This window comes from Neoarius graeffei, chromosome 14 (genome assembly GCF_027579695.1).
Source record: "Neoarius graeffei isolate fNeoGra1 chromosome 14, fNeoGra1.pri, whole genome shotgun sequence".
NCBI classification, from domain to species: domain Eukaryota; kingdom Metazoa; phylum Chordata; class Actinopteri; order Siluriformes; family Ariidae; genus Neoarius; species Neoarius graeffei.
This window is the reverse complement of record NC_083582.1, coordinates 51,600,874-51,627,270: the sequence shown is the minus strand read 5'-3', so window position 1 is coordinate 51,627,270 and position 26,397 is coordinate 51,600,874. Positions and strand designations below refer to the sequence as shown.

Genomic DNA, 26,397 nt, shown 5'->3' with positions numbered 1-26,397 from the left:
CCTTCTTGTGTACCACGTCACGTGTGACGTGGCACAGATTATCAGCAATGGCGGATAGAACGCGATTGTCAGCTTCGGAAAAGAAGTGAAGGAAAATAGCAAATGATGCCCAAAGGAGACGGTCGATGGTGAATATCGGCACAGCAATCGACAAGTGGAAATCGCGTTCTATCCGCCATTGCTGATAATCTGTGCCACGTCACACGTCACGTGGTACACAAGAAGGGGAACCTGCCGATGACATCACGTTTCACTACCGTGTGGAAATTAAAAGGGTAGGTGACTTTGGTCGCAAAATTAATATACTTGTCATTGTCAAAAAATTATGTTTGATATATCATTTTGAAGGCGGCACGGTGGTGTAGTGGTTAGCGCTGTCGCCTCACAGCAAGAAGGTCCGGGTTCGAGCCCCGTGGCCGGCGAGGGCCTTTCTGTGTGGAGTTTGCATGTTCTCCCCATGTCCGCGTGGGTTTCCTCCGGGTGCTCCGGTTTCCCCCACAGTCCAAAGACATGCAGGTTAGGTTAACTGGTGACTCTAAATTGACCGTAGGTGTGAATGTGAGTGTGAATGGTTGTCTGTGTCTATGTGTCAGCCCTGTGATGACCTGGCGACTTGTCCAGGGTGTACCCCGCCTTTCGCCCGTAGTCAGCTGGGATAGGCGCCAGCTTGCCTGCGACCCTGTAGAACAGGATAAAGCGGCTACAGATAATGAGATGAGATATCATTTTGAAGCTAAAAGATTTCTCTGTCTAGTCATGTTGTCATAAAATATATTGCATTTTATGCCAAAGAATACATCCAATGGTGGAATGGCACTTTAAGTGCATCCCTTTTGGAGCTACCTGTGGTCAAAAAAGCATTTTTTCTACATGACACGAGTAATTTTGCTAAATATGACATATATTGCCATACATTCACCAAAAATAACGTTATCACCAAATTTTTTTTTGCATGGTAAATAGAGCTATCGCAGGGCTACAATAAACAACCAAGTTTATTTAGTCAAGCCTTTTGATATTGAAGATAATAAGTGTTAAATGTGATTTTTAGCTTGCGTACCCTGATTGTAAAACAACCCACATCTTAACCAGGGGTGCCAATAATTGTGAAGGGCGCTGTATATGGGGGGGGGGGGGGGGGGGGGGAAGAATGAATTTTTAAAAATCCAATAAATTGTAATCAATAAAGTGACTATACTGAGTGAAAATGCTGCACTATGAGGTGATTTTGGTGTGTAGTGTTTGCTGGTACTTTTGCTGTCTAACATGTTCCTGTATCTTTAAATGATAATCATCACAGGCTGCACAGCACAGTTCTTTACTGTACTTCAGAAACTTTGTTCCTGGTTTTCTTTCACTTTCTTTTCCTTTAAAAGACCCTGTGTGAAAACGTCTGTAGTGTTTGGGAGTCTTTTCGTGAGAGAAGTAAGTCTTTATTCCTTCACTAACTTTTAGTCAGTAAGAGTTACTTCAGTATAACTAGCTAGCAGTGTGGCTAAGGTTGAACATACATATGAGCTGCTACGCAGCTAACCTGGCTTGCTTTCTTACGCCCTGTTTACTAAAATACCAACAGTCTTCGTGACAGGATATTAAACTGATGCGAGCTGTTGAAAATAATTGGCTACACTACCGTTCAAAAGTTTGGGGTCACTTTGAAATATATATATATATATATATATATATATATATATATATATATATAAAGTTTGGGGTCACTTTGAAATATATATATATATATATATATATATATATATATATATATATATATATATATATATATATTTCAAAGTGACTTTGAAATATATATAACTTTATATATATATATATATATATATATATTTCAAAGTGACCCCAAACTTTATATATATATATATATATATATATATATATATATATATATATATATATATATTTCAAAGTGACCCCAAACTTTTGAACGGTAGTGTAGCCAATTATTTTCAACAGCTCGCATCAGTTTAATATCCTGTCACGAAGACTGTTGGTATTTTAGTAAACAGGGCGTAAGAAAGCAAGCCAGGTTAGCTGCGTAGCAGCTCATAGGTATGTTCATAGGTATGTTCATAGGTATGTTCATAGGTATATATATATATATATATATATATATATATATATACACACACACTACCGTTCAAAAGTTTGGGGTCACTTTGAAATGTCCTTACTTTTGAAAGAAAAGCACTGTTCTTTTCAATGAAGATCACTTTAAACTAATCAGAAATCCACTCTATACATTGCTAATGTGGTAAATGACTATTCTAGCTGCAAATGTGTGGTTTTTGGTGCAATATCTCCATAGGTGTATAGAGGCCCATTTCCAGCAACTCTCACTCCAGTGTTCTAATGGTACAATGTGTTTGCTCATTGCCTCAGAAGGCTAATGGATGATTAGAAAACCCTTGTACAATCATGTTAGCACAGCTGAAAACAGTTGAGCTCTTTAGAGAAGCTATAAAACTGACCTTCCTTTGAGCAGATTGAGTTTCTGGAGCATCACATTTGTGGGGTCGATTAAATGCTCAAAATGGCCAGAAAAATGTCTTGACTATATTTTCTATTCATTTTACAACTTATGGTGGTAAATAAAAGTGTGACTTTTCATGGAAAACACAAAATTGTCTGGGTGACCCCAAACTTTTGAACGGTAGTGTAATATATTAAATAAATTCTGGTCTTAGGCTATATTTTTTTTAACATGGTTAACTAACGAATCTAGTTCTGTTATAGGTGAAGTGTAAAATATGTGGTTAACCGTCCTGCATTTTTTAAATCCTACTAACTTGCTTTCAGAAAGTTGCCTAGTCAGATCTGGAGCTAGTTCCGGATCTGAACCACAAAACCGGTTCATGGCTAAGTCATGCAACACAAGTGAAATATACTAGTGCATCTCAAAAAATTAGAATATTGTGAAAAAGTTCAATATTTTCCATCAGTTATTTAAGAAAGTGAAAATGTTATATATTATAGACTCATTACACATAAACTAAAATGTTTCAAGCATTTTTCTATTTTAATTTTAATCCATATGGCATACAGTACAAAAACATAAAAAAAAATCTCAAAATATTAGAATATTTCATTTCGAGTTTGAGTAAAACAGTATGAACACAGTGTATCTCTCGGTCTAGTTCAGTACACACAACCACAATCATGGGGAAGACTGCTGACTTGACTGTCGTCCAGAAGATGATCACTGATGCCCTCCACAAGGAGGTTAAGCCACAAAAGGTCATTGCTGAAAAGGGTGGCTGGAAAAGGTGCACAAGCAACAGGGATGGCCGCAGTCTTGAGAGGATTGTCAAGAAAAGTTGATTCAAGAACTTGGGAGAGCTTCACAAGGAGTGGACTGAGGCTGGTGTCAGTGTATCAAGACCCATCACGAACGGACATCTTCAAGAAAGGGGATACAACTTTCACATTCCTAATATCAAGCTACTCCTGAGCCAGAGAGAATGTCAGAAGTGTCTTATCTGGGGTAAGGAGAGAAAGAAATGGACTGTTGCTCAGTGGTCCAAAGTCCTCTTTTCAGATGAAAGTACATTTTGCATTTAATTTGGAAATCACGGTTCTAGAGTCTGGAGGAAGAGTGGAGAGGCACAGAATCCAAGGTGTTTGAAGCCCAGTGTGAAGTTTCCATAGTTTGTGATGATTTGGGGTGCCATGTCATCTGCTGGTGTTGGTCCACTGTATTTTATCAAGTCCAAAGTCAACACAGCCATCTACCAGGAGATTTTAGAGCACTTCATGCTTCCATCTGCTGACGAGCTTTTTGGACATGCGGATTTCCTTTTCCAGCAGGACTTAGCACCTACTCACAGTGCCAAAACTACTACCAAATGGTTTGCTGAACATGATATTACTGTGTTTGATTGGCCAGCCAACTTGCCTGACCTGAACCCCATAGAGAATCTATGGGGTATTGTCAAGAGGAAGATGAGAAACACCCGACCCAAAAATACAGATACGCTGAAGGCCACTACCAAAGCAACCTGGGCTTCAATAACACCTCAGCAGTGCCACAGACTGATCACCTCCATGCCACACCGCACTCATACAGTAATTCATGGTAAAGGAGCCCCAACCAAGTATTGAGTGTATAAATGAATATACTTTTCAGAAGTTGGACATTTCTGTATTGTAAATCCTTTTTTTGATTGATAATATTCTAATAATTTGAAATACTGAATTTCTGATTTTCATGAGCTATAAGCCATAATCATCAAAATTAAAACAAAAAAGGTTTTAAATATTTCACTTTACATGTAATGAATATAGAATATATAAAAGTTTACCTTTTTGAATTAAATTATGAAAAAAAAGGAACTTTTTCATGGTATTCTAATTTTTTGAGATGCACTAGTAAGGTGTAATATAGGAGTAAAGGCACTTGAATGATTCTGTAACCAGTGGTTAAATTGGCTTTTGTAAGGATGGGGAGCCCTTCTTCACTCACAGTGGTCAATATCTCTCAAAACATTTCTATTTATCGCACCATCGCTTTAATACATATTTTATCAACTTATGGCCTACTTATTTATATCTCACATCAATGCACATATTGGTAACTTAAGCCTACGTTTTTACCATCAATCTACACTGTAATTTGTAAAACTTATTCACAATACATATTAGCAATAGTTATTTATATCTCATCAATCTACACTGTTATTTGCATTACTTGTTTACATCTCACACCATCAATTCACATATTAACAATAGTTCTTTACATCTCACACCGTAAATCTCATCTCATTATCTGTAGCCGCTTTATCCTGTTCTACAGGGTCGCAGGCAAGCTGGAGCCTATCCCAGCTGACTACGGGCGAAAGGCGGGGTACACCCTGGACAAGTCGCCAGGTCATCACAGGGCTGACACATAGACACAGACAACCATTCACACTCACATTCACACCTACGGTCAATTTAGAGTCACCAGTTAACCTAACCTGCATGTCTTTGGACTGTGGGGGAAACCGGAGCACCCGGAGGAAACCCACGTGGACACGGGGAGAATGTGCAAACTCCACACAGAAAGGCCCTCGCCGGCCCCGGGGCTCGAACCCGGACCTTCTTGCTGTGAGGCGACAGCGCTAACCACTACACCACCATGCCACCCATCATAAATCTACATCAATCAAATCAATTGTTTGCTAAACTTACTGACATGTCGCAACATCAAACCACATATCAGCAATAGCCAGTCTCATCTCATCTCATCTGATCATCTCTAGCCGCTTTATCCTTCTACAGGGTCGCAGGCAAGCTGGAGCCTATCCCAGCTGACTATGGGCGAAAGGCGGGGTACACCCTGGACAAGTCGCCAGGTCATCACAGGGCTGACACATAGACACAGACAACCATTCACACTCACATTCACACCTACGGTCAATTTAGAGTCACCAGTTAACCTAACCTGCATGTCTTTGGACTGTGGGGGAAACCGGAGCACCCGGAGGAAACCCACGTGGACACGGGGAGAATATGCAAACTCCGCACAGAAAGGCCCTCGCCGGCCACGGGGCTCGAACCCGGACCTTCTTGCTGTGAGGCGACAGCGCTAACCACTACACCACCGTGCCGCCCATCATAAATCTACATCAATCAAATCAATTGTTTGCTAAACTTACTGACATGTCACAACATCAAACCACATATCAGCAATAGCCAGTCATTACAATTTAATTTACAACTTTCCAAATAGGACTTAGATCAAGTTTCTCCTGCCTTTCCTGTCTCTGTCTACATGCTCCTGGGGAGACTCCCAGAGTGTCCGGGAGACTCGGGATGTCTGAATCGTTTAATTTTGTTATTTAGTCTGTCATAGTGCCCCACAGCAACCTCATAACTTTGGCCGACCAAAGCAACATTGGATTGGGAGTCGAGCGCGCGAGCCAATGGAAAAGTCCAGGCTGCCAGTTCTCACTATCACGAGGGAGGTTTGCTAACGTTTCATGCGCACAGACAGGTTAACGGGCATCCATTAAATTAGCTAACTCAATTTTCTGATATTTACCTAAAAGCTAAAAACACAGAAAACAGCTACAACTTAGTAAATGAAGATAAAATATGACAGAACTACAGACAAAAAGATCTGAACTTCAGCAAATGGAGGCATGAATTTTTCGACTAGCATCCTGTCTGTCAGTGTTAGCTAACATTACTTATGTCATCTGCTGCACCAGTATATTTTGCCTGAGAAAATTTTTCAACTAAAGACAAAATAAACAAAAGAACCATAACTTACCTCTGTCTACTTTGCTAAGGCATCATGTTTAGCAGATAGTTACAACTTCGTACGACATAAATCCTCATAAAATATAAAGTATGACGGACTGATAGAAAACAGTGGCGCCAGTTTCTCGAGCTGAAGTCCATTAACGTTAACATTAAACGTATGATGATGCTGTGTGATGTCACGCATTCTCGCAGCGCATGCGCATTCAATGATAATTCCAATGAAAACTTTTTTTTTTTAATTGATGGGTGTAATTCACTTTAGCTTTTTTTTTTGGTTGTCTAAATCATTATTGACGAACTCTCATATTGATGGTGTTTTTAGAATAGATGAAAATGAATAAAAGTTTTATATTATTATAAACACTGAAGCAGAGGGAGCTCAGCTCCTGCTGGCTGTACTGCCGAGGCGAGGAGGCGGAGATGAGCTCCGGAGGGCTCCGGCCCAATTTAATCTCTGTCTGTAACAGATCCCTTGGAATCACTGATAGATATTTATTATGTGTTTTTCATCTGCTCCATCTGTCATCTTCATGGAAAGATTATAAACGTACCCAGAGAAACTAAAGCATGACACTGTCACTGTACCGTAAAGTCTGAACCTGCACTAACTTTTGGACACAATTCTAATCACTGGGTTTCGTTGCTACAATAGGCACATAATGGATGAAGAAACTTTGCGTGTTAAAACTGAAGACTCTGAGGAAGAGGAAGGTGGTTATGGGGACCAAACAGATGCAAAGCCAGATCGGAGCGCAAGATTTCTTCTTTTTGGAGGGTGAGTGAGTCAATCCTTTCTCCACATCCTGTTATGAACTGGTTCAAAGTGAACCAGTTCTCTTTTTATAAATCCTTTCCTCATTTAAAAACTGTATTTGTGAACTGTAAAAACAAATGAGAACAAGAAAGAAAGAAAGATGAGATCATAAGTCAGATACAGGAGTCAGTGTTACATGAATTCCGGTTCTTTTCAGTGAGTCAGAGTAAAAGAACCGACTCTTTCGTCTCCCAAACGACTCATTTCCTTTTTTTTTTTAATCTCCCCTGCCTATAATACAGGCTGATATACAGTCAAAGTAAAACGTTTGTGAAACCCTTGGACTTTTCTATATTTACAGTGGTGCTTGAAAGTTTGTGAACCCTTCAGAATTTTCTATATTTCTGCATAAATATGACCTAAAACATCATCAGATTTTCACACAAGTCCTAAAAGTAGATAAAGAGAACCCAGTTAAGCAAATGAGAAAAAAATATTATACTTGGTCATTTATTTATTGAGGGAAATGATCCAATCTGTGAGTGGTAAAAGTATGTGAACCTTTGCTTTCAGTATCTGGTGTGACCCCCTTGTGCAGCAATAACTGCAACTAAACATTTCTGGTAACTGTTGATCAGTCCTGCACACCAGCTTGGAGGAATTTTGGCCCATTCCTCCATACAGAACAGCTTCAACTCTGGGATGTTGGTGGGTTTCCTCACATGAACTGCTCGCTTCAGGTCCTTCCACAACATTTCGATTGGATTAAGGTCAGGACTTTGACTTGGCCATTCCAAAACATTAACTTTATTCTTCTTTAACCATTCTTTGGTAGACCGACTTGTGTGCTTAGGGTTCTTGTCTTGCTGCATGACCCACCTTCTCTTGAGATTCAGTTCATGGACAGATGTCCTGACAGTTTCCTTTAGAATTCGCTGGTATAATTGAGAATTCATTGTTCCATCAATGATGGCAAGCTGTCTTGGCCCAGACACTGCAAAACAGGCCCAAACCATGATACTACCACCACCATGTTTCACAGATGGGATAAGGTTCTGATGCTGGAATGCAGTGTTTTCCTTTCTCCAAACATAACACTTCTCATTTAAACCAAAAAGTTCTATTTTGGTCTCATCCGTCCACAAAACATTTTTCCAATAGCCTTCTGGCTTGTCCACGTGATCTTTAGCAAACTGCAGACGAGCAGCAATGTTCTTTTTGGAGAGCAGTGGCTTTCTCCTTGCAACCCTGCCATGCACACCATTATTGTTCAGTGTTTTCCTGATGGTGGACTCATGAACATTAGCATTAGCCAATGTGAGAGAGGCCTTCAGTTGCTTAGAAGTTACCCTGGTCCTTTGTGATCTCGCCAACTATTACACGCCTTGCTCTTGGAGTGCTCTTTGTTGGTTAGCCACTCCTGGGGAGGGTAACAATGGTCTTGAATTTCCTCCATTTGTACACAATCTGTCTGACTGTGGATTGGTGGAGTCCAAACTCTTTAGAGATGGTTTTGTAACCTTTTCCAGCCTGATGAGCATCAACAACACTTTTTCTGAGGTCCTCAGAAATCTCCTTTGTTTGTGCCATGATACACTTCCACAAACGTGTTGTGAAGATCAGACTTTGATAGATCCCTGTTCTTTAAATAAAACAGGGTGCCCACTCACACCTGATTGTCATCCCATTGATTGAAAACACCTGACTCTAATTTCACCTTCAAATTAACTGCTAATCCTAGAGGTTCACATACTTTTACCACTCACAGATATGTAATATTGGATCATTTCCCTCAATAAATAAATGACCAAGTATAATATTTTTGTCTCATTTGTTTAACTGGGTTCTCTTTATCTACTTTTAGGACTTGTGTGAAAACCTGATGATGTTTTAGGTCATATTTATGCAGAAATATAAAAAATTCTAAAGGGCTCAAACTTTTAAGCACCACTGTATGTCTAATTCCGGGCGGCATGGTGGTGTAGTGGTTAACACTCAGTGCGTTTACATGCACATAGAGAAAATCGAATTTCTGCCATTGCTCGACTGAAATCGAAGCTCTAAATGGCATGTAAACACCTTAGCTAGGCTGAAATTGAACCGAACTTGATTTCTCGCAATCGAGCTACACGACCTAGATTATGCGATTTTAGCCAAGCTACTTAGTGCATGTAAACCCTATCGAGCTACGGAGTCGAGCCACTTACTTCAGCGCTGCCCCTTCCGGAAGTGACGAGTGACGAGACCAAAAGCGGGAAAAACAACAGCCTCGGTCGGCATGACAACGAATCATGACAATGGCATGAATCTTTTCTTTTTGTGGCATTGTTTGCACTGTTAAAATTTAGCTCACTTACTGTATCACCAAATACATCTGTACAGCTGTTGCATAGCTGTGAATTGTGTACATAAACAAGTCATTGTGTTTGTGTGTGTGTGTATACAGTATATATGTCCAACATCTGAAGAATGTCAATAAAAACAAAACAATTGAACTTTTTGTGTGTTTATTAAGACATAAGTTAAATTGTAAGCAAAAAAAAAATATTTTTTTGTAAGCAAAAAATGGACTTTAGAAAAATATTATTGTGCAAAATAAGTTGTCTTACAAAACAGTGGTCTGCGCCGGACAGTTTGTAGCTATACAGTCTGTTAGAGCAAGCCTAACAGCTTGAACACGGAACTGCCAGTGTTGCCAGATTGGGGGGTTTTAAGTGCATTTTGGCGGATTTGAACATGTTTTGGGTTGGAATACGTCAGCAGCATCTGGCAACACTATAGCTCTTCTTCATGACGACAACCGGAAGTGTACCAACACGATGGGGCGTGTAGCGCCACGTGTGGCTCGGGTGCACAATGCACCTTGCACAATAGCCTGATTTCACTTGTGCATGTAAGATTGGATTTCTCTGGCACCCCTGCTGGGACCCTTTGCTCGATTACCGACAGTAGCTCGATTTGGATGTGCATGTAAACGTACTGACTGTCGCCTCACAGCAAGAAGGTCCAGGTTCAAGCCCTGTGGCCGGCGAGGGCCTTTCTGTGTGGAGTTTGCATGTTCTCCCCGTGTCCGTGTGGGATTCCTCCAGGTGTTCCGGTTTCCCCCACAGTCCAAAGGCATGCAGATTAGGCTAATTGGTGGCTCTAAATTGACCGTAGGTGTGAATGGTTGCCTGCGATGACCTGGTGACTTGTCAGGGTGTACCCCACCTCTCGCCTATAGTTAGCTGGGATAGGCTCCAGCTTGCCTGCGACCCTGTAGGACAGGATAAGCGGCTACAGATAATGGATGGATGTCCTAATTCCCATATAAAACATGGTCATATCTTCATGTAAGTCACAATAATGAACAAAGACTGTCTCCTATAACTAAAGATACACAAATTTTCAAAGAATGTTTGACCATATTGAATAAATCATTCAAACTGTGAAACTGAAGGTTGGAAAAAGTAAGTGAACCCTAAGCTAATGACTTTTTAAAAAGCTCATTGTAGTCAGAATTTAGCACACCTGGGTTCCATTTAATGAAACGAGTTCAGAGGTGTGGCCTAGGATTACTTTGATTGATAAAATCCCCTGAAAAGTTTGAGTTTGAACTTTTGACAAGAAGCATATCCAGATGGGAATCATGCCTCATACAAAAGAGCTAGCTGAAGACCTAAGATCAAGAACTTACTTAACTTACATAAGGCTGGAAAGGGTTACAAAGTCATCTCAAAGATTTTAGGTATTCATCAGTCTACTGTCAGGTAAGTTGTCTATAATTGGAGACGATTAGGTATTGTGGCTACTCTGCCTAGAACTGGGTACCCTGCTAAGATGACCCCAAGAGCACAACACAAAATCATTAACAAGGTAAAGAAGAACCCTAGAGTGATCGCGAAAGACTTGAAGATGTCATTAGAGCTGGCTAACACATCTCTGTTCATGATTCAACAATATGCAAAACATTGAACAAGAAAGGAGTCCATGGCAGGACACCAAGAAGGAAGCCATTGCTGTCAGAAAAGAACATTGCTGCATGCCTGAATTTTGCAAAAGAGCACTTGGACACTCCACAATGATGCTGGGAAAATGTTTTGTGGAGTGATGAAACCAAAATTGAACTATTTGGGAGGAACAAGCAGAACTCCATTTGGCATAAAAAGGGCACTGCATATCAACATCAAAACATCATCCCTACAGTAATGTACGTATGGTGGAGGGAACATCATGATTTGGGCCTGCTTTGCTGCGTCAGTGCCTGGACAGCTTGCCATCATTGAGGGGAAAATGAATTCCCAAATTTATCAACAAATTCTCCAGGATAATGCGAGGGTGTCTGTCCATCAACTGAAGCTCAGAAAAGGCTGGGTGATGCAACAGGACAATGACCCCACAGCAAATCCACAGCACATTGGTTTCAGAAGAACAAAATCCGCCTTTTGGAGTGGCCTAGTCTGAGCCCAGATCTCAATCCTATTGAGATGCTGTGGAATGACTTGAAGACAGCCATACACAGAAGACAACCCAAGAATATGGAAGAGTTAAGGCAGTTCTGCAGGGAAGAATGGGCTTAAATTCCCCTTGCACGATGTACAGGTCTGATCTGCAGTTACAGGAAGTGCCTGGTTGAGGTCATTGCTGCCAAAGGAGGGTCAACCAGTTGTTAAATCCAAAGGTTCACTTACTTTTTCCACCACTACTGTGAATGTTGAATGCATTTGCAGGGATGAGAGTTTTCCGCTTTTTGGCGGAATTCCGCTTTTTTTCAGTCAAAATGGACCTTTTTTTATATTGTTGCAAATCCGTTGAGAAAATTTTAGGGGGGTAGGGTATAGGGATGTTAACCGATGACCGTTTGACCGATGGTTGACTGAATCAACGTCAACCGGTTAATTTTTTTTTGGTTGCCGGTTAAAAAAAAAAATCAATCGTTTTGAAGCTGCCGATTTTGGAGCAGAGGACTTGGAATTCTGTGTTTGTAAACACTTGGGGCATGCCATGCGCTGTAAGGATGACAGCTGACGAATCAGAAACACCCATTCAGTCATGTCCCGCCCTCCCGCCCCAGTTAAAGACAGCTGACAAATCAGAAACACCCATTCAGTCATGTCCCGCCCTCCCGCCCCAGTTAAAGACAGCTAACAAATCAGAAACACCCATTCAGTCATGTCCCGCCCCAGTTGAACACAGATGCCACTCGGCGAAAGAAAAAAGTGTAGACACAGGCTTTTTAGCTTACAAATTACTATTCTGTTTTTTTTTTTTTAATTATCATTAGAAGGCGCATCGAGTTTAGTCCTGCCTTGGCCAGTGCATTCTGAAAGTATGTTTCGGTCTGTAGCCAACAATGCATGTTATTGCAGATCATATCTCTCCACACAAACTAAAGGCGCAGATGCCGACTTTTTCACGGCTGAATCGCGCAGATCTGATTGCTTTCCTTTGAGCATACAGAAGGAAGAGTTAGACAGGGAGCAAAAGAAAGCAAGGCTGGAGCATGTGAAAAATCAAGAGGAGTTGGCTAAAAAGAGGGAGAGGACCAACAAGCTTTTAGCTCTTGCTAAAAAGCTCAATATAAAGAAGAAATACATTTTCTGCACCATGAAACTGTAAATAGTTGTATATATTGTAAATAGACAAACACTTTATAGAACCAAAGGAAAAATGTATTCATAAATCATATAAATCATTATTTAATATAGCAGTGAATGTGTTACCTTAGTTTGGATTTAGAGCAGCAAATTTGAAGTACCATGTTGGTGCTCACCTGGAATGTATATGCAACATTTATCACAAAAGGCCTATGTCAATGTTTCCTTTACATAGGTGTAGTTGATCTTTATCAAATGAAAGTTTAAGTAATGTATGTACTTGAAAGAGAGTTCTACTTTTGTATAAGTGTCAATTTTGTAAGCAAACAGGGTATGGTATTTCAACAACATTTGTAAAATGTTGATGATAAAATAAATGGTTTTTAGGGTAAAAAATCTCTAAAATCCATGAGCTCCCCAGGGCTTCGCCCCCTGGACCCCACTGGGGGCCTGCGGCCCCCAGAACCCCGGCTAATTTTTCAGATTTTTTCATCACAAGCCACTCTCATCCCTGATTTGTATAATAAAGTCATGAAAAAGTAGAATTTTTTTGTGTTATTGGCTTAAGCTCATTGTGTACATCAGTACCTGTGACTTAGATGAAGAGATCACTTTTTATTACCAATTCATGCAGAAAACCAGATAATTCCAAAGGGTTCATATACTTTTTACTTTGACTGTAGCTATCGCTCTGTCCGTCTGCAAACATTTTAGTTTCTGGAGCATAACTCAAAAACTATTAGGAAGTTTTTTTTTCACAAAACCTGACAGTTATATTAAGTGACTAGAAGAGTTGTGCCCTTTGACATTTTGGGATTTCTGTGATTTTTATATGAATATTAATTTTTTTTCCCGTATTTCTATGGCAACCAATTCAACTTGGGACAATTTGGAGTCAGGTTTCATGTGGGGGCCAAGGGGATATGTCATCTCCTGATGACTGTTGTTTATTTAGGCATTGCCTAAAAGCAGAGCTCCTGATGAGTGTATGAGCAAAATACAAGGGCACAAAATCAACCTGAATAGAATAATAATATTATAGCATATGAACCATCGAATTGTGTAGTGTTGTGTATTTCACATCAATAAATTGCTGCATTGTTTTGTGGCAGTGATACCAATAATGAGATACACATCACAGGTATGAATACATATTTATACCTTTCTTTGACATCACATGCCATGCACCAAAAACGGCACCACGACTTTATTATGGTGTGACCCTGTTGGGCGCTTGGTGGACAGCAGTGAACCAGTGCTTTCTCTTTATGTCATGACTATATAGTTACAATCCAGTATCAAGCTTGATATGTCAAACAGTTGTCTCATTACATCTTTGATGTCCACGCGCATTGGAGCTCAGTGCACAGCCGCACAGTGCAAAGCGTGCACATGCCATTAAGACTAATCCGCATGCACCTGTTCCTGATTAGAGCGCAAAAACAGCGCATACATATAAGGACTCTCAGTAACACACAGACTTTGCAAAAGCTTGGTATTTTATATCGCTTTTCTGGTTTTGACCTTGTTTTGTGTTTTTGGACTGTGAGTATCGTATTACCTCTGATATCGTGTCTGTGCCTCACTCGACCACTGCCTGTTTTTTGACGCTGCCTTTGTCTCCATTTTGGATCTGTTTGCTAGCGTGTCTTCCTGAGGTTATATCTATCTCCCGCCCTTATATTACAGAAACTGTCAACTGTCCAACAAGCTTATGAACTAATAAAACTGTTTTAGCTAGTTTTATATGAAATTGTTGTGAATCTTTTCCGTAAAATGTGTTAGTAAATAATCCCACATGATTTTTTACAAAGCAGATTAAAAATAACTGCTGGATAAAAACCCATCTATCTTATGTAAATAAAGATACAAATTTCGTTGTCTGGTAGTCAAGTGTTTATGAGGTATGTTGTCTTGTACTTCTGGCTGGGTTCCCTGTGGTGGTACACATTCGTCATTCATGCGTATCTTCGTACGGTCAAGCAATCAAAAATCAGGTCAATGCATTCCTATAAGTATGGGGCTCCCGGTAATGCTCAAATTTGCCTGGAATCATACTCTACTTTCTTATTAACAACGTTGGTAAACATTAACAGTGTTTATCATTTTATAGAGTACTTTAATCATTGTTAAATTAGAAGAGAAAATGTGCATTGATTAATTCAGTAAGCATTCCTGCACTTGTATAGTGCCTGCAGTGTTTGTCTCACCATTCACCCAGATACTCAGATATTAAAAATGGGCATTTAAACTGAAGAAGTGTGATTAAATTAGAGTTAAAGCATTGTCCTTATATACAAAAAAAAAAAGACAAACCTATGCGACTCCTTTATACCGGTTTATAGAATTTTTCACTTGTTATTTGTCATTAGTCAATTATTTATTTCTATGTGAATTCTGTCATGTTCTACTCCGACTTTGCCAAGTAAACTTAAACATACACATGAACTTAAGTGTTCCTTGCTTTTCTCATGCCTTTTGTATGCCCTGTCAAAGTTGGACAAATCTCCAAAATCCATCCATCCATTATCTGTAGCCGCTTTATCCTGTTCTACAGGGTCGCAAGTGGGCTGGAGCCTATCCCAGCTGACTACGGGCGAAAGGCGGGGTACACCCTGAACAAGTCACCAGGTCATCACAGGGCTGACACATAGACACAGACAACCATTCACACTCACATTCACACCTACGGTCAATTTAGAGTCACCAGTTAACCTAACCTGCATGTCTTTGGACTGTGGGGGAAACCGGAGCACCCGGAGGAAACCCACGCGGACACGGGGAGAACATGCAAACTCCGCACAGAAAGGCCCTCGCTGGCCACGGGGCTTGAACCCGGACCTTCTTGCTGTGAGGCAACAGTGCTAACCACTACACCACTGTGCCGCCTCCAAAACCCAGTTTTGACCAAATAAAACCAACAGTACATTCTCTTGGTCACAGCACTCCTCTAGGAGGTGCTGTCGTATGAAACGCACCAGAATTTACTGCTTTTACATGTAGAAGAAGAGCAGAATGCGAGTTCTGTGTTTCACTGGTGGACTAATAAGCAGAAAATAACACAGATAAAATGCTGTTTTGAAAAAAAAAGAAGCATCACATGATTAATTATAAACCGAGTGAATTCTCTCTGAAAGCATTTCTGAAGTGTTTGAACTCGTCTGTGTGTTCAAGATTGATACTGATAGATAGATAGATAGATAGATAGATAGATAGATAGATAGATAGATAGATAGATAGATAGATTTACTTTATTGATCCCAAGCTGGGAAATTATGTAACAGAAGCACGTTATCAGACATGCGAAAAGAAAAAAGACACACTGTACAACATCTCATCTCATTATCTCTAGCCGCTTTATCCTGTTCTACAGGGTCGCAGGCAAGCTGGAGCCTATCCCAGCTGACTATGGGCGAAAGGCGGGGTACACCCTGGACAAGTCGCCAGGTCATCACAGGGCTGACACATAGACACAGACAACCATTCACACTCACATTCACACCTACGGTCAATTTAGAGTCACCAGTTAACCTAACCTGCATGTCTTTGGACTGTGGGGGAAACCGGAGCACCCGGAGGAAACCCATGCGGACACGGGGAGAACATGCAAACTCCGCACAGAAAGGCCCTCGCCAGCCACAGGGCTCGAACCCGGACCTTCTTGCTGTGAGGCGACAGCGCTAACCACTACACCACCATGCCACCACACTGTACAACATAAAATAGAATTTAAAAAAAAAATCCCAAGAACAAGCCGATTACAAAATATACACAGATAAAATTGGAACGATAAAAAAAAAAAAAAATATATATATATATATATATATATATCTGTATGTGCTTTGTATAGGTGAATGTGCATTAGTAATGCTAAAACAAGATTTATAATAAACGGAAATAAGAAAACTGTGCAACGCTGTATTGTTTAAATCCATATGATTAGATGCAGGATTATAATTAATTATAGCCGCTATAAAGCCTCATACTTTAAAGATTTGTATTTGTATCATAATTTCCGGTTTTCGTGGAGAAGGAGGAGTGGCCGGAAATGCGATGCTACCAAATGGACCAATCACAGTGGCCAGAGTCTGCATGGCCCGACGTGTTGTTACGTTTCTGTAGAGATGCCCATCAGGCTCTGGCGGAGATTTGACACAAAAGTGTAAATGTAAAAGAACCTGTTCAAAGAGCTCACTCTTTCATCAGGCTGATTTACATGCAATGGTCTGTTTCTTCCATTAGGTGGCATCACAGTCCATCCATCCATTATGTGTAACTGCTTATCCTGTTCTACAGGGTCACAGGCAAGCTGGAGCCTATCCCAGCTGACTATGGGCGAGAGGCTGGGTACACCCTGGACAAGTCGCCAGGTCATCACAGGGCTGACACACAGAGACAAACAACCATTCACACCTACCGTCAATTTAGAGCCACCAGTTAACAAAGACAACATGCAAACTCCACGCAGAAAGGCCCTTGCCGGGCACTGGGCTTGAACCCAGGACCTTCTTGCTGGGAGGCGACAGTGCTAACCACTACACCACTGTGCCACCCAGCATCACAGTCATATTGGTTAAACTGATCACTTAAAACCATTGCTTAAGTTGACATGCACAATAGATGTTGATTACAAGCTATGTGATAGACATTTTTATTGTCAGGACATAAACAGTGCACGGCAGTGGGTGGGTATGCATGCCTCGATATTGCATTTATTAAGATTTGTATCTTGTGATCAATGGGATAAATATTTTTGTTTAATACTTAATTAAATGTCAGTATTCTATCTAGAAATAATATTTCATCCACACATCACCCAGTTTGAGGAATAAATTATATATATTGCTGAAATCTAAACTTAAAGGATACTGATCCAATCAACCTGGAAGCAAATCACTTTTGGACATATTGGAAACAGTTTAAGGATAGTACAGTGCCAAAGTATTGGTATTATCTGTACATAGCCTGTATGAACTAGCCTGTAGGCCCATAGCTGCTTTGTGTGCCAGTCAGCAGAGGGTCAGTGGTGCTCTGTATGACCTCAGCAGCAGGGTAGAATGGGCTTGTAGAAAGCTCTGGGGGGTGATGTGGCTGCTGACTCAGGTAGCGTGCACCTTTCCTGGCCAGCACAGTCATTACTCAATTTGTTATTGAGTATAGAGCATGTCAGAATCCTAGCACCCACCACGTGCCAAGGAAAGAAATTTAACAGAACCGGGTCACGTTTGAGGATAGTTTCAATGCAGAGTAGCGTATTGCTAAATGATGAACCCAGGTAAGTTTGCCAACTGAAACTCGGCAAATCATGTCTGTGTGTCAGAGAGATCACGTGGAATGTCTATAGAGCAACTCTGGTGTGTGTGTGTGTGTGTGTGTGTGTTGGGGGACTGTGTTTGTAGACCCTGGTTAATTGGATGACTAGGCTCTTCTAGAAAACTTGTTTATATTGTGTGTGTGTGTGTGTGTGTGTGTGGTAGCCAAAGAGGCCTGCCAGATGGACATCTGGAAATATGATAATTGAATAGGATAAAAGAAGTCTGTTAGTAGTTGTTAATAATTATTCCTCAGGGATAAATACTTGTACTGAAAATGGATATGATATTATGTTAGTTTAATAGTTGACAGGTTTTAATATTTACAGCCATGTGTTAATTTTTGTTAATCTTTTTAGTGCGCTTTTTGTTATTTGTTGTCTAATTAGACAGAATAAATAATGGCTGTGGCTTTTTTTTTGTGTGTGTGTGTGTGTGTGTGTGTGTGTGTGTGTGTGTGTGTGTGCTGTTTAGAAAGAGTTTTCGAATATTTTTATTAGGCTGAGTACTGCTGATGTAGGCTAGCTCCCCATTTTAACATTGAAAAGGGAATGTAGGATATTCTTGTAGAATGTTCAGTGTTACATGTCTTCATGTTTGGCATTGCGCAGAATGCTGATTTTGCACTGTATTTTGAATTTCTGTTGTTTCCTTATCTGAAGCAAGAAGAACAAGGATGAAAAGTTGCCGGAAAAAGAATCATCCTCTCAGCACCACTACAGGATAATTTCTCCAACATGCCAATATAAGATGAACTACCGGCGAGTAGGAAAATGTATCATCATCAACAATAAGAACTTTTATCATGAGACAGGTAGGCTTCCTTTAAACTTATTGCAGTTGATAATAAATTGGTAATTGATTATTCTATTGCAATTGATGATAAATTGGCAATCTTTAATTATAAGTATTAACTTAATAATAATGTAATTAATAGCAATGTGAATGTTTATTACAGCTGTGCACAACAAAAAAAAAAAAACTAATAGCCATTTCATTGTGTAAGGGATGAATGTACGTAATGGCACAGATCGAGATGCAGGGGAACTGTTCAAATGCTTTAAAAACCTGGGCTTTGAAGTTTTCGTCTATAATGACCAGACCTGTGAAAAAATGAAGGGGATACTGAAAAAGGGTGAGTTATTCAGACAGACAACACTGTTGTTTATGTTGTTATTGTAATAATTAATACAGTGCCCTCCATGATTATTGGCCCCCTTGTAAAGATTAGTAAAAAGGGTTAGAAAAAATCCACCTGTTGGTGAAGTAGCTTCATCTCACACTGAAAGCATGAGAAAAATCCAACATTTAATTGAAATAAATTAGGGTTATTTTCATCATAGCCATCCTTCTTTTTACGCCAAACCCACACTAAGTGTTTTTTGCCAAAAAGCTCCTTGTTACATCAGACCATAGAACATGGTTCCAGTCAAAGTTTTAATAGCGTTTCATAAACTTCAGGCACTTACATTTATGGTGTTATAGTTTGTTTCAAAACCATAACAAAAACACAAGATACCGAGATAAGGCCAATAAATAACGTTTATTTTAACCAACAAGTACACCCCAGTTACGGAAAAGGACAAAATAACGTCATGGAACGTGAAAGCCAGTAAAGTCAGTGCAGTGCAAGGATGAATGGAATGTATAGAGTTGCATATTGCATAAGATAAAACAGCAAAATGCTATGCGGAAGAGATGAACTCCTCTGGTATGAGAAAGGGAGGGATTTTATAGTGAGGAATCTCCAATCATGCTGACGGTCTGTGGCATGACCTACTAAAAAACAAAACAAACACAGATTACGGAAGCAGGCAGGGCCAGCAGGCCAGCACAGTGGTTAACTGACAGAAAAGGCTTTTTTTCTGGCATACCTTCCAAATAATCTGTTGGCATGGAGGTGGCATCTGATGGTGGTTTTGGAGACTTGGAAACCCCAAGATTTTACTTTTTCTTGTAATTCACCAACCATGATCCTTGGGGATTTTTTTGCTTCTCTTACCATCCTCCTCGCTGTAGTGTATGTGGGGGCAAAATAAACTCATGTCCTCTTCCAGTCAAATCTGTAACAGTTATAGCTGATGTACATTTTTTAAATTATTGCCCTAACAGTAGAAATGGACATTTTCAGGCAAGTAGCTATTTTTATCACCATTCCCTGATTTATGAAGGTCAACACATTTCTCCCTTATTTGGTTTGTGCGTTCTCTTATCTTTCCCATGTTGATGGATGATTAAGGCCCTGTGTCTGAAATCGCTCACTTGTTCACTACTCCCTACTCCTTATACAGTAGGGCAAAAAAGTATTTAGTCAATCACCAATTGTGCAAGTTCTCCTACTTAAAAAGATGAGAGAGGTCTGTAATTTTCATCATAGGTACACTTCAACTATGAGAGACAAAATGAGAAAAAAAAATCCAGAAAATCACATTGTCTGATTTTTTAAGAATTTATTTGCAAATTATGGTGGAAAATAAGTATTTGGTCAATAACAAAAGTTCATCTCAATACTTTGTTATATACCCTTTGTTGGCAATGACAGAGGTCAAGCGTTTTCTGTAAGTCTTCACAAGGTTTTCACACACTGTTGCTGGTATTTTGGCCCATTCCTCCATGCAGATCTCCTCTAGAGCAGTGATGTTTTGGGGCTGTCGCTGGGCAACACGGACTTTCAACTCCCTCCAAAGATTTTCTATGGGGTTGAGATCTGGAGACTGACTAGGCCACTCCAGGACCTTGAAATGCTTCTTACGAAGCCGCTCCTTTGTTGCCTGGGCGGTGTGTTTGGGATCATTGTCATGCTGAAAGACCCAGCCACGGTTCATCTTCAATGCCCTTGCTGATGGAAGGTGGTTTTCACTCAAAATCTCACGATACATGGCCCCATTCATTCTTTCCTTTTCACGGATCAGTCGTCCTGGTCCCTTTGCAGAAAAACAGCCCCAAAGCATGATGTTTCTACCCCCATGCTTCACAGTAGGTATGGTGTTCTTTGGATGCAACTCAGCATTCTTTCTCCTCCAAACACGACAAGTTGAGTTTTTACCAAAATGTTCTATTTTGGTTTCATCTGACCATATGACATTCTCCCAATCCTCTTCTGGATCATTCAAATGCTCTCCAGCAAGCTTCAGACAGGCCTGGACATGTACTGGCTTAAGCAGGGGGCACTGCAGGATTTGAGTCCCTGGCGGCGTAGTGTGTTACTGATGGTAGCTTTTGTTACTTTGGTCCCAGCTCTCTGCAGGTCATTCACTAGGTCCCCCCGTGTGGTTCTGGGATTTTTGCTCACCGTTCTTGTGATCATTTTGACCCCACGGGGTGAGATCTTGCGTGGAGCCCCAGATCGAGGGAGATTATCAGTGGTCTTGTATGTCTTCCATTTTCTAATAATTGCTCCCACAGTTGATTTCTTCACACCAAGCTGCTTACCTATTGCAGATTCAGTCTTCCCAGCCTGGTGCAGGTCTACAATTTTGTTTCTGGTGTCCTTTGACAGCTCTTTGGTCTTGGCCATAGTGGAGTTTGGAGTGTGACTGTTTGAGGTTGTGGACAGGTGTCTTTTATACTGATAACGAGTTCAAACAGGTGCCATTAATACAGGTAACGAGTGGAGGACAGAGGAGCCTCTTAAAGAAGTTGTTACAGGTCTGTGAGAGCCAGAAATCTTGCTTGTTTTTAGGTGACCAAATACTTATTTTACCGAGGAATTTACCAATTAATTCATTAAAAATCCTACAATGTGATTTCCTGGATTCTTTCCCCCCATTCTGTCTCTCATAGTTGAAGTGTACCTATGATGAAAATTACAGGCCTCTCTCATCTTTTTAAGTGGGAGAACTTGCACAATTGGTGGCTGACTAAATACTTTTTTGCCCCACTGTATGTAGAGGACTATATAGTGAGCTCATTGGTAAAATGAAAAAACACTTTCGGGCACTACTCTGTCGCGCCGTTATTTACATCATTACTGTCGCACAATTAAAATGTGCCAGATCAGTCGGCTGGTGGTTTTTCAAAATAATAAATACATGCATGTATTTTTGTGATAAATCCATATTATACTGAGCGCATTTCCCACATTAATCAATACAGAGTACCTGCAGCTTTCGGGGTTTTTTTTAATCAAGGCTAAATACTTTCTTCTTTGCCGCTGCCTTTTATTAAATCAGATTTGAGACTTTTAATTTTATTTCTTTCAGCGCGACCGCAATGCATGATGAGATAAATTGCTTTGGTTAGTGACCATCGGTTGTCACTACTTTTTGTGATGCACTGTGGGATACTTTGAGTGCACTATATAGGGTGTAATAATCCTCACTAAGGTTTCGGACAGCACTACAAAATTGTGTCCTCATTATATAGTGCCCTATATAGTGAGTAGGGAGTGATTTCAGATGCAGGGAGGGAATTTGGCCTCTGTGTCCCCTCATATTTGTACCCCATTTAATCTGGAAGTCATGGATTACAGCTTGAAAGTTCCTACACACTCCAATCAAATCACAGATGTACAATTTAAATGGGAAACATATTTGATTTTCTCTGAATAAATTTATTTCAATTAAAGATTGGATTTTTCCTCATTTTTTTTCAGTGAGAGAGGAAGCTCATGAATTTTTTCCAACCCTTTATATGGATCTTTCCAAAGGGTGCCAGTAATTGTGGAGGGCACTTTATTTCTGTACAAGCCTGATAAGAACAAAAGACTCATTCCGTTGCAACACATTTTTATGCTTTATGGTACAAAAAAAAAATTCTTTGTAGTTTATAAGGTTGTTCTTTTGAACAGGTGTGGTTGCAGGTTAGAGTACTACTTTTGCATCGCTCTAACCTACATTGTGAATAGCAGATGATCACTGTTGCTGTTTTCTTTGTCATCTAGAATCACTAATGTCATTTTTCCTCTTTGTCCTTATCTTTTCTGTGTTTGTGTGTTTGCATCAGTGTCGGAAGAGGATCACACTGACAGCTCCTGTTTTGCTTGTATCTTGCTAAGCCATGGAGAGGAGGGCATGATATATGGAACGGACAGGGCCATGCCCATCAAAGACATAACCTCCCTCTTCAGAGGAGATATGTGCAAGAGCCTTGTGGGCAAACCCAAGCTTTTCTTCATCCAGGTAAGAGAAGAGGAGCAGGACCTGCGTAAAATGATATACGTATAGACACAATTTTGTTTACTCAGCATGGTCACTTACCTTGCTAACTCTTTCTTGTTCGCTTGTGGAGGGTATTAATGAGTTATTCTCACAGGCCTGTCGAGGTTCAGAGTTTGATGATGGTATACAGACCGACTCAGGAACACCTCGTGACTTTCTAGAAACAGATGCAAACCCCAGACACAAAATCCCAGTGGAGGCAGATTTCTTGTTTGCTTACTCCACTGTTCCAGGTACCATGTGATTTTTTTTATTATTATTATTATTAATAGTAGTAGTAGTCATAGTTGTAGTGTTAGCAGTAGTAGTAGAAAATGGCCTATTCCAAAAAAAATGCAGAAGAGTGGAAGTACTGTTTGTGTTTTATTTAGTAAGTAAGGGATAAAACATGGTAGGGCTTGCAGTTATAGGAAAATAATCAAGGTTGGGGTTGATTATTTTTCTATAACAACACATGCTGTTTTATTTTTTTTTTATTTTTTTTTTTTTAGATATTTTTTTGGGCTTTTTGCACCTTTATTGGATAGGACAGTGTAGAGACAGGAAATGAGCGGGAGAGAGAGAGAGACGGGAAGGGATCGGGAAATGACCTCGGGCCGGAATCGAACCCGGGTCGCCCGCATTCATGGTATGGCGCCTTAACCACCTGAGCCACGACGCCCCCACATGCTGTTTTATTAAGTGTTGTATTCCCCTTAGACTACAGCAGTTTGCCAACACATTCAATTTTTGTTAGAAAATGACGTACTTTTTATCCACTTATAGTTACATTTAATATCATGGAATGTCCGTAAGACCTGTTTATTTCCTGTTATCACTTACAGCTATAAATAGTTGTTCCTTTACCAGTATCTCTATTTTTTTTTTTTTTTTTCACTTTTTAGCCAGACAAAAATGCAGCTTGTCTGGTTACTGCTGAAAGCCCAAACTGTAACGTAATCCCATAATCAGAAAAATTCCTTACCTCTGATAGCAACCTTGATAAGATGAGATGAGGTTTTTAAATCAGTTTATTAGTGCTACCATATACTATACGTGTATCAGATGCTGACCGATACAGTGGTGCATTTCTCGTTCAGGTTACTACTCATGGAGGAATCCAGGCCGGGGCTCTTGGTTTGTCCAAGCTCTTTGTAATGTCCTCAACGAGTCCGGCAAGCAACTGGAAATCTTGCAGATCCTCACACGTGTCAACTACATGGTAGCAACCAACTTTGAGTCCTGGTCTGAAGACCCACGCTTCAGTGAGAAGAAGCAGATTCCCTGTGTTGTCTCTATGCTGACCAAAGAGCTTTATTTTAACTGATATTTCTGTGACCTCAGAGTTTCATTATGGTCTTTGATTTCCTTTTTTATTCTTCATTCTTTTTATTTCTATTTTTTATTTTTTTTATTTTTCAAGTATGTTGGTAGCACATATCACATCACAGTCAAAGCTGGAGTGTGACGACTGACTGACTGACTGACTGACTGACTGACCAACAGGATGTGACCACATGGTCTCAAAATTCAGGGATCCAGACACAGCTAGAATTAGTGTTGTGTGGGAAAGCAGTTTCTTTCTGACTTTATTCTGGACACTTAATAGATTCTTCAGAAGAGTGGTTCTTTAGTGGCACTGCATGTTAATGCTGATTATTTATCTCTTCTTTTTATTCCATGGAACATTACTATCACTGTTCTTTGTCCACTGGCCGTATGAAATATTAATGTTCGGTTTCATGGACCTGTAGCCGATGGAAGCATTTAATTTTTTTATCCCCCGGCATGTAATGCAGGGGGATATAGCTATCGCTCTGTCTGTCCGTCTGTAAACATTTTAGTTTCCGGAGCATAACTCAAAAACTATTAGGAATTTTTTCACAAAACCTGACCGTTATGTTAAGTAACTCGATGAGTTGTGCCTTTTGATATTTTAGGATGCCTGTGATTTTTATTTTTTTCCATATTTTCATGGCAACCAATTCAACTTAGGAAAATTTGGAGTGGGGGCCGGGGGGATATGTGTCATCTCCTGATGACTCTTGTTTAGTAATGTCACTGTTTCATATTTCTTCTTTTATTCTCTTTTATATAGACCCAGATATGTTCATGACCCAAAGGCACTTCTTGCAATTAAGCACTTGCAGGAATAACAATTGAATTTTATCCATCTTAACTCTGTAAAAATACATTATAACCAGTTACACATAATTTAATGTCATATAGTGCTCTTGACCATCAGGTGACTGTGGTGGTCAGTAATCTGAGCTTTATCAGTAAATTATTGTATAATTAGTTTATTATTGACCTACCGTACTCATATTACTAGCTAATAAACATTTGTACATGATGTACTTGAACTACACCATTGAAACAAATACTGCTTCACTGACGTCTACACCTATCTCTGTTCACAAAAACCTACTGCCCTACACACTGCAGCATCAAAGTATGAGCTGTTTGTATATGGTCCATATTGGGAATTACCTTCTTCATTAGTTACCCTATCAGCAAGAGAAAGAGGAAGATGATTATGCTTGTGGTAAAAACACTAGTATTTTTGTATTGTTTCTCTTAAATTTAATCAATGAATAATAATTTGATAATTCAGTTTAATAATTCATTTATTTGTTTTATTACACATGATCAAATGGTTATGTGAAAGATTTTATTTGGAATTTTGAGACCGTGTGGTCTATAATCTGCTCCAAAACTATAAACCTAAAGTACAGGAGGCAATGTATTTGAGTTGGATTTAAGCATCATCAGTGAGTTTGGAGTGAGTTAAAGCACTTAAATAAAAATATATATATTTTTTTATTTACGGTTTATCCTACAGTTCCTGTTTGTGAATAAAAAAATAAATGCATGAATCTGCACATGCACACACACACCCAACAACAAACTTTACAAGTAACCCATGTATTGTATGAAAGTTGTGATTTTGATTTTCATATTCTGTTCTGTCAGTTTATTATCTACAGAGGCAGCTACTGTATCATTAGTTGGAGGTTTTAACGAACTGCCTACTACAATAGAGAGATTTCCTTTGGTATATTATACAAGTGGAGGAAGTATATTTCCTCCATTTGTGTTGAAATAAATGGATTTCTGAAAGAAAACATTTCAAAGGCTTGACTGATTATAATTGCTGTATTGTCCTCAGGACATGTATGAAATTATTTGAAACAATGAAAAAAATTGTATAAGTTAGTATAAAAGTACAACTGATCGAAAGAATTTGACTCCCACATGTTCTGCCCCTATTTATTATTTAGGGACAAATTAGACTGAAACAGTTTTGCATTTAAAGTAATACCTTTAAGCATTCTGCTGTATTAAAACATAAATACTGC

The 26,397-nt window shown here is 39.7% G+C and overlaps 1 protein-coding gene across 1 annotated transcript; it reads left to right on the top strand.

Annotated features, from left to right (window-relative positions):
- Positions 1 to 1,294: 1,294 nt before the first annotated feature.
- On the top strand, positions 1,295 to 26,397 carry casp7 (caspase 7, apoptosis-related cysteine peptidase). Its single transcript, XM_060939939.1, has 7 exons — positions 1,295 to 1,425; positions 6,911 to 7,033; positions 18,563 to 18,714; positions 18,907 to 19,035; positions 22,845 to 23,020; positions 23,154 to 23,292; positions 24,139 to 26,397. The coding sequence occupies exons 2-7, from the start codon at positions 6,918 to 6,920 to the stop codon at positions 24,363 to 24,365; spliced, it is 939 nt and encodes a 312-aa protein (XP_060795922.1). The 5' UTR covers positions 1,295 to 1,425; positions 6,911 to 6,917; the 3' UTR covers positions 24,366 to 26,397.